Source organism: Parasteatoda tepidariorum, chromosome 7, assembly GCF_043381705.1.
Source record: "Parasteatoda tepidariorum isolate YZ-2023 chromosome 7, CAS_Ptep_4.0, whole genome shotgun sequence".
Taxonomy (NCBI): Eukaryota; Metazoa; Arthropoda; class Arachnida; order Araneae; family Theridiidae; genus Parasteatoda; species Parasteatoda tepidariorum.
In genome coordinates, this window is record NC_092210.1 from 76,530,946 (window position 1) to 76,543,869 (window position 12,924).

At 31.9% G+C, this 12,924-nt stretch overlaps 1 protein-coding gene across 1 annotated transcript in view; it reads left to right on the forward strand.

Moving 5' to 3' along the window:
• LOC122268827 (histamine H2 receptor-like) overlaps window positions 1-7,311 on the forward strand; it is a 41,455-nt gene extending 34,144 nt beyond the window's left edge. The window contains exons 2-3 of the mRNA XM_043039320.2: window positions 2,960-3,091; window positions 6,318-7,311. Coding sequence (XP_042895254.2) covers window positions 2,960-3,091; window positions 6,318-7,311 — 1,126 coding nt within the window. The remainder of the gene's footprint in view (window positions 1-2,959; window positions 3,092-6,317) is intronic.
• The last annotated feature ends 5,613 nt before the right edge of the window (window positions 7,312-12,924 follow it).

Sequence of the window (12,924 nt, forward strand, 5' to 3'; positions counted from 1 at the left end):
TAAAATAATAAAATACAGGAGGGGAAAAATTAAACGTTTATTTTCAAAAAGTTATAGTGCGGGAAAAATGCTTTATGTAAAAAGAAAAAAATTGAGATGAAACATCAGAAAATTGCATTGTTGCATAATTTATGGTTTAAAAAAGTAAAATAAGTTAAAATACAATTATTATTTCCATACTGATTAGTCATGTGACTTGTTTGAAAAATAACCTTTTTATTTCCAAATTTCTTGATTTTCCTTGGCTTATCAGCGACCACATTACGTATCAAAATTAATAATTATTGTACAGGATTTTGAATATCACAGAACTTAGGCCCGAAATAATAATCGTTCAGAATAAATAATCGAAACACGAAGATTTTTTTTGAGGCGGTCTTCAAGAGAAAATCGGATTCCAATTTAAACAAATATCAAAGGCTCCAATATTACTAAAGAATATTCCCAAAGAAAGCCTAGGACACAAGAGGAAAAATAGAATGCTTGAACAACAACCCATTTTTCTGAATATTAGAATATTTTTCATTTTCTGTTGTATGAGATTTTTTTGATAACTCTTAGATACTTTCGTATCGCTGATTTCAAATCTGCAATAGGTTTTTCTCTCCAAGCTACAGTCTTTATTGTACAAGACGAAATGTACAAGTTAAAAAACGATGTATGTACCAAGGATTCGCGTTAATGTTGCGATAATTTTCTAGGTGAGTTAAGGCACACAATCAATAATAAAATTGCACAGGAACCCATTGGCGGGAATGTCGTCGTACCCCACTAGGAATCCATTTAACAGTTTATTATATAGAAGCAGTTCCTTGTATGAGTTTCTATGCAATTTTAATTCTGATCATGTGCCCTAACTCTTAACGCAAGATTTACGCGATTGCTTGATATATAAACCGTATTTGAGCATTATTTTACAAAAAGTAGACTAAAAGTGTTATTTGGAAAAAAAATCTGTAGCTAAAAGGGACAAGCTAATTTCAGTATGAATGCAACAATCAATTTTTCCCGAGTGTTTTTCAAGCAGTATATAGACGTGTTAATTTAACGTATTTTAGTTTTGAAATTTCCATAACAAGTTTAAAAACTTTCTCGCACGACATTTTTTTATGTATAATTCTTCGGTTTAAATAATGATATTAATGCCAATAATCAATACGGCAAATAAAAACACTCATCTTAAATATTAATATCATGCATGTGTGATTCTAGTAGTACTGGGTAAGGATACAACAGAAAAATTTCCCCTGAAAATCATTTCAGCTTACTCTTAGCGTCAAAATTCCTTTTTGGTGTCATTAAATATCTTTCGTTTATATTTCGTTTATTCCATTATTTTATGTTTAAAATTATTGTACACCACAATACTCAATCATAATAAGCGGTTAGTTTTCCAAGTAATCAAAAAACACATTTCCTTGTATTACTGGATTCACAATTTGTTCACAGTTAATCATCAATTACAGCGATAATTGCACTAGTACTTGAAAACATTTGATCTCTCTTATAATGAATTACTCATGCATGCATCATTTTAAAATGAATGTAGCTATTTTTCTATCAAATTCTCCAAAGGATTGGACTAAGATTATTTAATCTTACAACAACTATCTCTATTGACAGCAGTTAGCCATCTAGAAAGCAACGAATACTCCAATGATTATTTAGTGCAGTTGATTGAAATAGTCTGCCCATACGTATCAGGTTATTTTTATAATTTTTCAAGTACAGTTTACAGCGATTTACAATCAGATGCATAAAGTGAAGTAGATTCTAATTTAAACGCGTTTAGCTTTCGCCAAAAATCTGTCGCTATCACAATTGTACTAAGTTTTCATTTTAGTAGTAATATTTTGTCAGATTTTTGGTAAGCAATTATTTGTTAAACTATTTTATAGTTCAAGTGTAGGGTTAGTTTGCTATATACACCGAAGAGACATTACATTATGACCACCCTGCTATGTAATAAATAGAAATTTATTATAGTTTTTTTTTTTCAATGCTTTTAAAGATAGATTATTTTTCTGTAGATGGCACCACTATGGTGAAGTTTAAATTCAATCATAATAATGATATTTTTGTTTAGAAATTTTGAATTAGTCGTTTAAAATGGGATTTTTTGGGGTGAAATCTGGGTAACTAAATTTATTAATATTTATTGAGGATGGTATTATAACTTCTATAGGGTATTTGTGGGTTTATGACTGTTTTTTCTCAGGGATCTTTTTTTTTGGTTCTGACGTCCGCCGGATGCGGGATGACTCTGGATTTGGTAAACAGGTCAATCTAGATTCTTTCACCTTGGTGAAAGGAGGATAAAAGAGAAGTGAAGAGTGTGGCTAAAAGGAGTAACCCGGAGGATACGGAGTTTGTCCGCAGGATAGGTGGTCCGTGACAGCACCTCGGAGAAGGTGGATCGTGAACTTAAGGAAAGCTAAACTGAAGTCTCTAGCGGGAAAAACGACCGTGATTAGCCGAAGGCCGATATATCGAGACGGTGGGCCAAGTTCGAATGTATCTATGCTGGAAGTTCGGTGTTCCTCTTCTGCATGCCTAAGCCTAATGAAGTTAGAATAGCTGGAGAAATTTTGAGATCCTAGCCGAGGAGTTTGCCCAGGAGCTCATCTACCATTCCGGTGGGCATTTCCAGAGGGCGAACAGTAATTTCTTTTGGGAGAACAATGAGTATTTAAGTGTGATTTATAGACATCATAAACCAAGTCTTAAGTGCTTTTAGTAATGTTAAATGCAGTTTTTATTTCTTAAATGTCTTTTTTAAACTGTATGAATTGAAGGTTATGCTTGAGTGTTTTAAGGTTGCAGGGAATTTTGTTCCTCCGTGTCAAAGGCTCTTTCCACAGCTTAGTTCCACGCTTTATTGGACTATTTTAGCTGGGAGGTTTTGAACCGCCCTTCAATACATCATAGACCTTGCGCTAAGTGATTTTCATCTTTTCAGATGTTTCAAACATCATTTTGGCGGCTACCTGCACAATGATGACGAAGACGTGAAAATGGTCGTGACCTTTTGGCAAGTTATCCAGCAGGCGCCAAGTTATTTGGAAGAGGGTATTCTAAATCTAGTTGCTACGTATGATGAGTGATTAAGCAAACGACAACTATTTTGAAAAAATGAGAAACGCATGTAGAATCATAATAGATTTGCTCAGTGAAAATTTTCTTTCTTTCGGTTTTTACTTTTTAACGTACCTTACTTAAAAAAACAACCCTCGTAGATACATATATTATAGAGTTCAAACAGTGCGAAGAAAATTGAAACAAAATCTGCAGATTTTAGCAAGAGGAATAAAAATACGGCAGTTTTCTTCTCAGATCATAAGTAAAAGAGCATAGATATGTAAATAGAGCGTACATATGACTGCTTAAAGACCTGGAACTAAGAATCTTCAGCACCGTCTCTCTATCAAATTTTTCAGCGTCAAGTAGAAAGGGAGCTATTTTGAATTTTCTAAATAGCGAAACAAGTGATGCTTCGAAACCTAATTAATGCTGAAGGTGAATGAATCGCAATAAATCAGAGGAATTAAGAAATGAGTTATTTGTCTGTTTAAAAGGAAAACGAAAAATCTCTGCAGTGTGTTAAATGCTTAAATTTACGAGGGCAACTCAAATTAATGACTGTCAAATCATACAGGGTGTTTATAAAGTCCCGAATCCATTTTGATGTTTAATAACTCATAAAATAATAAAGATAGATTAAAATTAATAACATAAATTGTTAGATAGACTTAAAAAGTTTCATGACCCTTGTCAATGAACTTCCACGTGTGCCTCTTTCGTCGCACGGGGAATATCAAGTCGATAGTCAATTTCACGCCAGGTAACGGCAAACATGTCGGCATCCACAGAGGCCACTGCGGTTATAATTCTGGCTTTTAGGTCATCAATGTTCGACATGATCCTCATGTAAACATTGTCCTTTATAAATCTCCAAAGAAAAAAGTCCAGCTGCGTTATATCAGGTGATCTGGGGGGCCAAGGAATTGGACCTCCTCACCCAATCCATCTTCCTGGAAAATGGTCTTTCAAAGAACTACGAACGATGATACCCCAATGATGTGGTGCACCATCTTGTTGCAAAAAGACATGTGACTGAAGCTCTCCTAGCTGTGGAAATACGAAGTTTTCCAACATGTCTAAGTATACGACTGATGAGACCGTCTTTTCTGTAAAAAAGAAAGCTACCTGGAGTGAAATAGACTATCGACTTGATATTCTCCGTGCGACAAAGGGGGCACACGTGGAAGTTCATTGACAAGGGCAGTGAAACTTTTTGAATCTCTCTAACAATTTATGTTATTAATTTTAATCTATCTTTATTATTTTATGAATTATTAAACATCAAAATGGGTCCGGAACTTTATAAACACACTGTATATTATTTAAGATATAACTTTAGATTGTTAATTTGCCTTTATCTAAAAAAGCTCAAAAATTTGCTAAATTTTCAAAATTTCGTTGTTTTTTAAATTTTTTTTAACTTTTAAGGCTCCACGGGAAATGAAAATGTTGAAACAAAATTCTGAAATTTCAAGAGTATTACACTAATCTGTATGGAATTTTTTAAGATTTAATACCTTTCAACTACCGAAAAAAAATTTCGCTTTACTCCTTCCTAAACACCTTACAATAGCGGCGGAAATAAATTTTGCCACTGAGGTTTTTCTAGTTTTCTTTTTTCACCGTATTTTTCCTTTTCTGCTCCCCTCTCAGCTACAGCTGTTTCTCTAGTTTTAGTTTTTCCCTTGTTTTTATTTTTTGTTGATTATTTAAAATCACTTTTTTCCCCCTTATTCTCTTTTGGCAAATTTTGAGAACGGGCACCTATTTCTAAGAGCTTGAAGCATGTTAACTTTATTAAAATTTTCATACTTTTTTAAACAAATAAATTTTTTAAATAAGAGAGTATACATTTGTTATACTAATAAAAATTTTAAACAAATTTTAGCAAATCAGATGAAAATTGAAGAACTTGAATAAAAAGAAGTTTTGAGAAAACACAATTTAAAATTAACGAAGGCCTGTATATTATTACAGGGTTTATATGAAAAAGGAAACTTTGACCCCCTGGAAAATGTACTTGAAGTAATATTTTGTTTAAATGTATTAATCGGAAGATAGTGATAAAAATGGTTTTATGTTTTTCCCTAGTGACAGTTACAGTGATAATATTTTGAAATTTTCGAACAGCAACACCTGAGTTTTCTAATCGAAATGTGATCGTCTATGTTGAAAACTTGGAAAAGAGTTTTGATTCTTCTTGCATGAAAGATTTCATTGTCATAGGCAGCAAAAAAAGAGAAAGAGACAGAGTTAGACAGACAGAGAAACATTGACCATGTTGTAATCAATTATTTGTTCGTAGATAAAAGATGCGCCCGGCGGTTTTTTGCCCGGTCAGGTTATAAGCTTTAGCATTCGCCTTGCTATTGCATTATAAGGGACATTTTCATGTTGTTCCAACTCCATTTTAACTTTTTAGTGAGATAGGTTAAACAAGATTTTATTCATTTTTCTCTTATTGTAAGCGCATGTATTTCTGTAAATTTAAACTCATACTTTGGGGTGAATCATTTTAAATGGACATCCTTATACATATTGTAAACGATAAAAGAAAATGAGAAAATTATTTTTTTGTGATTGTATGAAAAAATTATTATTAAAAAAATGCATGAAAAAAGTATGAAAAATTATTAAAATTATTATTATAAGGATTCTCATTATCTTTTTTATTGCTTTTCTTTTTTAATATCTCTTTAACAAGAGATGAATTAATACTTCTTTTGAAAAACTCAATGAAAAAAAAAGATTAAACTCGATAAAAAATATTTAATTTTATTTTTTTTCAATAAAAGAATATACATTTCAGCAATAAAACATTTGCGTTTTCCTTTAATATTTTCTGTCATCTTTATTTTACTTATTTATTTGCTTTATTTTATGATATTTATTTATTTGCTTCAATTTATTTTATTTATTAATTCGTACATTTATTTAGCAAATAATTTAGTTGTTTGCCAAAAATATGATCATCAAGCATAATTAAAAGCTATATTAAATCCTGTTCAGAAAGAAGTTCTCTTAAACCCTTAAGGAACTGAAAAACGTGTGGAATTTCTTTCATTAACTAATCTAATATTAACAAATAATTGTTTCCTTTTTCAGAAATTGATTTTGATCAATATTTTATTTCTCTTTTTATTTTTTCCCTTTTCATTCCTTAAATACAGATCTCTGAAAATTATCAATTTTAAAAAGAAATCTTTCTGCTCACGTATATGTATTTTTCTTTCCAGAATCATGAAACTGACAAATTTCACAGAAGAATTCCAGAATTTTTCTACCGATTGCACTAATTCAACCTCAGACGACATCAATCATCATGGACTCATGTTCAGAATTTCAGCTAGTGCAGTGATTATATTGATAGCTTCGGCAGCGTTGTTTGGTAATCTTGCTGTTATAATTGTTTCATACAGGGAGGAAAAGCTGCGTAATCAGACTGGTAATTTTCTAATTGTCTGCTTATCAAGCCTTGACGTAATGACTTCAATATTTGTTATATTTCCTTCTGCTATCGCTATGGCTGCGGATTTCTGGCCTTTTGGCATGATTAATTGCCGAGCAAGTGCTATGTTCAATTATGTATGTGCCTGTTCATCATCACATACTGCTTCAATGATAAGTTTTGACAGAGCATTGGCTATTTTCTATCCTCTAAAATACCAAGCTATTATGACTCCAAAATTTATGATTGGCATTGTTACCTGGCTATTAAGTAATAGTGTATTTTTATTGATGCTTGTTGTGTTTTTTGTGTTAAGCACAGTCTCGTATAATTACAATGAGGCTGTGTGTGCAGGTGAGTTTTCAGATTACAGAAATCGATTTAACGTGTTAATTGCAACTACTTCATGCTTCGTTGTACCAGCCATTATAGTTTTTATTTCCAATGTGATCATCGTCAAGCAAATTAGAAACTCCTCCAAGGTGAGACCACGACAAATGATATCTCTTGAAACTATGAATTTTAATCAAACTCTTAAAAGAAGAAAAGACAAGGAGATGCGCAAATCAGTATATAGTATGATGACTGTAGTTGCAGTTTACTTTATATGCTTCACTCCATACTCTTTAACCAAGCAGGGAAAGGCCATCACTGGTATAGATGCACCAGACTGGTTGAAATTCATAGCTACAATAACGATGTTTATTTCTTCAGCCACAAATCCATTTATTTACGGAATTTTACGTAAAGATTATCGAGATGGTTTTATGCCCGATTATTAAGGGAAAAATTCTATTAATATTTCAATTGAAAATAAGTAAATCCTATTTCGAAGCAAACTTTTTAGATTATAAATAGGGGAAAAGCCCCCTGTTCACTGACGCTCACCAGCCCCGGTGATTGCTTCGCGATAATTGCTTTTTCTTAACACAAAGCAGTTGAAATTATTCAACCAAACATGTATGTATTAAAATGAAAACTTGTGCCACCACATCCTGCTTCCAAATATTAAAATTTAATATTGAATAATATTGAAAAATGAAATATTGAGTTTTTGAAATCTAACTGTATAAATAACATTTGTAATTAAAAGTATACCATTATTCTAACACGGGTGAAGAGTTCTCAACTGTAATCTAATGTATATAATTCTCTTACGAGGCTCCCAAATTTTGGCTGTATTTCCTTTCCACCAGTGGCAACGTTTGCTTTGTTTTGTTTACGTTACTATTTCTCTTACACGGTGAATCGCCCAATGATTGCCGCTAAAAGTGTCACATGCCAAATCTAGCTGACGTGACTCAACATATAGTGCTTTTAAAAACGGAAACTGAAATAACCAGAGAGCATCAGCTGCGGCAATCTCATACTATTAAGCTAGGCAGAAGTGAGTAGTCTTTGTCGATAGATCTCTATTTTAGTATTTTGTCGAAAGCGCTTTTTTTCGCTTTTATATATTACGAATTTATTGGACGATTTTTGATTTATATCACGAATTGTACTATAGCACATTTCTAATGGGTTTAACGAATTACATGTCATTTATTTGAATTCAAATTTATTTTAATGACTTAGTATTTACTAAAAAGATGTTGTTTTTTTTAAGAAAAGAAGTTTTTATATGGATTTGAATGATTGTTTTGAATTCTTAGAATTTTGTGCATTTACAATGTACCTAAGTTAGTAGCGAGCGAAGCGAGCTTGGTTTGCAAAGCAATTTTCGGGGGTTGGCGAGCGTTAGCGAGCAGGGGGCGCTACCCACTAGTTTGAAATATTTTTGCTTACCAAACGGACGGATATATTTTAAATACAATGTTTTCACTCATGACTTTGTGCATGAAACTAAAAGTTAAGTTCTAAGTCATTAAACGAATCAGTTTAACCGTAATTCATATTAGTATATTTATATAATTAGCAAAAAAAATAAATAATTGAAAATGGTTAATAAGATNTAATATTTTTGCTTACCAAACGGACGGATATATTTCAAATACAATGTTTTCACTCATGACTTTGTGCATGAAACTAAAAGTTAAGTTCTAAGTCACTTTACGAATCACTTTACGAATCACAATTAAATATTAAATCTTACGAATCACAGTCACGAATCACTTTAACCGTAATTCATATTAGTATATTAATGCAATTTGCACCAAAAAAAATAATTTTAAAATGCTTAATAAGCTGAACACTGATTTAAATAACTTTATCTTAAAATGCAACTTAGAATTAAGTTATTTTAATAACAATAATAATAATAATAACAATCCTCTTAAGCTCTTAATTTAAGGAACAAAGAAAACTGAAAACGTAATAATATTAGTACAGGTAATTTCATGTAAATTAGGGATAAAAAAATATTTATAGGAAAAAAATACCTTTATGACTTATATCAATTTCACGCCGATAACAACCAAACTAATATGAAAATTAAAGTGAGAAAACTGGATCCTACCATGTGATTTTTCTGGCCTATAAAAATGCACCATCAACTATGGAAAACTGTGACACCATCATTAGATTTTTATATGTAGTTATAAACCTGTTTTTTTACAGAGAAACCTAATACAACAATGCTTTAACAAGTATTGGTGGGATAGTCTGCTAATGTGTTCTAAAAAAAGAATAAGAAAGGGAAATGTTTAGATATCCCTTCTTTGCTATTACGTAATTGTTGGATTTTAAATTCATGGTTGTTTACAAGTTAAATGAACAGTGAGCTTAAACAATTTAAGTATACTGAATAACATTTGATATACTCACTAAGACTCAATCTTATGGTTCGAAGGCCAAACTTTAAATACCCTAAGAAATTAGTGCAAATGGCATTATCAGTTGCGAAATCATAAAATTATTTTTTTCTGAATGAACATACCTTTTTCAGCGCTTTTGTAATCTTGGCCTTCAAAATATGTAGGGTAATCGCAGTGTGAAAAATATGATCCTAATTGTTTGGCCAGAAAAGTAGTCGAAAGTTTGGACTCCTTTACAAAAAATGCAATTCTGTACCTTTTTTTTTTTTTTTTTTTTTTTTTTTTTTTTTTTTTTTTTTTTTTTTTTGTTGCTCTGTTAATTTTTTTGAAAAGTCATGTTTATTTAAAGGAAGTACTTTGTGTCACATTTCGTGAATCAAAATATTGTGCGTACTAATTAATTAGCATATTTCAGTTTTAATCCTCGAACTATTAAGATTGAATTTTATTAAGTGAAAATCCAATCTCTAGATAAAAAGTTATTCAGGGTGTGTCACTTTTTTGTGAATTGTACATTTATAATCTCTATTTTTAACACACTGTTATGAAATAATTAAAATCCATCTACAATTAACTAGAAAATAAAGCTTTGAAAATAAAAAGTAGTAAAGTTATGATTCATTTAATTTAGAACAGTCCATTTTATTAGTTTACATTAAGAACCATTTAATCGTAATTTTTATTACTTCTCTATAAAAAATTTAGTATTCAGTTCAATATAAATGTATGTGCATGCTCATTTATATTTCTTCCAACAATGTATTAAAATACTAAAAGAAAATTAATACTTGTTTGGATTTATTTTTCAAAAAAAGCATGATAGCATCATCTCGAATCCGATAGTAATTCTGATAAGACAGTTGTTGAGAACCGATCGAAAGTTTAAAATGGTCGTTGAACGGCCGACCCAATTTTGGGTTTACGACTATCAATGTTCAACTCCGTAGGCTTGTAATTTTGAACTCAATCCAGAAGACAAGGGAACTCCTGGATCAAGTATTTGGAGAAATTTGCCTTCAAGGAGGACTTTTTGAGGGAACTAACCTGCATTTGTGTTTCATGGAGAGGAAAATCACGAAAAAATCCCACGACCCTTGCCACCCGGCTTGGGTGGTAAGGGGATACCAGGGACTAATATAGGGGATATATATCTATGGCCTATCTGCCTTTATATCTATGGGGGATACTAACCCACAGAGGAGATTTTATGTAATCACTGAAGTCGGTCTGTCTAATCTCCGATCGAAAGTTTAGGGGGGGGGGGAGTTTTTAGGTACTGATGTTCCACACAAGAACTTCCGATATTTACTTATTTCCTGCTGCGAGATGAATTTTGCTGTGCCACAGAAAAATATGGAAAGAAATTCCCCTGGAATATGAACGCATAAAATGGCAAACATTCAATTGTTAAAGCAAACAATGGCGAGGCTTCTGTTTTCAAAAAAAAACGAACTTGTAGCACTTTCTGGCTGAATCTGTGCTGTTCCGCGCTGCAGTAATAGACTTTATTAATCGTCGACGATTTATTTAGGTTATATATGAAGAAATCACAGAATTATTATATGTATTCATATTATAGATCTAACGTAAAGTTACGAAATTGAAATTTAATTTAGCACTTTTTTATGGGAATGAAATAAAATAAAAAACTCTCCACTTTGGAACTATAAATATGGTTGTAACCTTAACTGAAAGTAAACAAGAATATGACCGAGTTATTAACGTATAATTGCAACATTTCTGCTCGTTAAATTTTCAATTTAAGCCGATTCCTTCCAATACGAATGGCTAGATGGTCCTACTGCAAGTAGAACAAAAACAAACTCTAAAAAAATGATTGTGATGACATTAAGAGGATTGTTCTTAACTACTCGTCCGTGATAAATATTTAAATCCATATAGAAGTAGGTACATAAAATGCAAAGTATGTGAAGTAGCCAGGCATTATTTTCCCAAACTTGGAAAAATGGAAACACTTTCCGACTAAATGTGTACAGCCCCCCTTTGTGGTAAAAGATTTAACTACTAATTGAAAGAAGTTTATAATTTCCTTTTATTATTTTTAATTGAATTTAGGAAATTTATCATATATTTATTTGTCTTGTTTTAACTCCATAAACTGTGGGAGATTTTTTTTGTCAAATTTTCTGAATAAAACGATTGATTAAAACATAATCTCTTTTTTAATAGTTTGATATTATGAAACATGCCTGTTTGAAAATTGTTGTTGCTTTCTCTAAGTCAAAATGCATTAAAATTATACGTCATTCAACAAATAATCGCAAATGAATCCAAAAATAATAATACATTCAAAAATAAAATTTTGTGTTTTATTAATTAATCAGCATAAATTACAAAGTGCAAAATGGTTAAAAAATTGATTCATTTAATCATGGGTTGAAAATGCTTTCTTCAACTAAAACACCCGACTCTTATAAAATTGATTTCCTGGTCAATTAGAATAAATTTAATCTAAAAATGTAGTACTTAACTAAACAAAATTTCGAAGTTTGTTTTTAAATGATCTAGATACTTGTAGCTGTATACTCCATTGCCTTAATAATAAAGCTTCAATTATTTGTTTCTAACGAAAAACAGGCTAAAAATGCCTGTATTGCGCCATGTTTAAAAAATGTAATGGCCCAAAATTAAAATTAATCGTTTTATGATCTTATGAAAATCATCCGAATTGTTGCTGTTGCGGAATTGTTGCAAATGGTTATCCAAGAATTAATTAAGAAGCTGTGGAATGAAGAGACGTCCGGAAAAAATGGGTCAGAAGAAAATTTAATCTATAATCTTTGCTGATCATCTCCTCTGTCGCTTTTTATTTGTGAGCCCTGGCGTTGTCTTGATGAAAAATAACTCCTTTCGTATTGATTAGCATATAATGCTACCTATAACACAAGCGCTGTTACTCTTCATAACTTGACGAATTAACTTTGATTCTGATAGTTTTGTCACTCTGATGCAATTTAAAGTTATCCAAGGGTAACGAGTATGAGGGTAACTGTTAAAATTAAGTGTACTACTAAGTATAAAATAAAATATCACACAGTTCAAGAAATACTTGGATATAATTTAATTAGAAGGACATGAACATATAACAACTGCACACAGCAGAGAGAAGAATGTATAACAGCACTTAGTTGGTTGGTGTTGCCAACAAGAGAACCATAAACCTTTAAAACGATTAAGATTACTCTTTTGATTTTATCACAACAGTAACGAGTGTTCGGACTCCTTGGCTAAGGTAGGCAGAGGTGCCGACCAACCTTGCACCACCATCACGCTTGCAGACGCAAATGCAGTTGCACGACACAGACTTCTACCCCATTCCTTCAGGAAACCCCTCATTACTGACTTTGATTGTTCCCGATTCTTAAAATCAACAATTACTAGACTAAGAACAAACCACTTTAAAGGGATGAAAATTCTTCCCTGCGAAATAAGAATTCATATCTCTGCAAGAACTGCACCGATGTCCAATTTACCCCGGATCACATTCTCGAGTGCCCAGCCCTTACCCCATATGTTTCACAACTGGGTATGGTGCCACGGACTTCAGAACTTCGTAAGATCCTCTGCAGTAATGATGTATTGGAGCTTGCGCATGCTGTTTTGAAGGCACACGAGGCCATT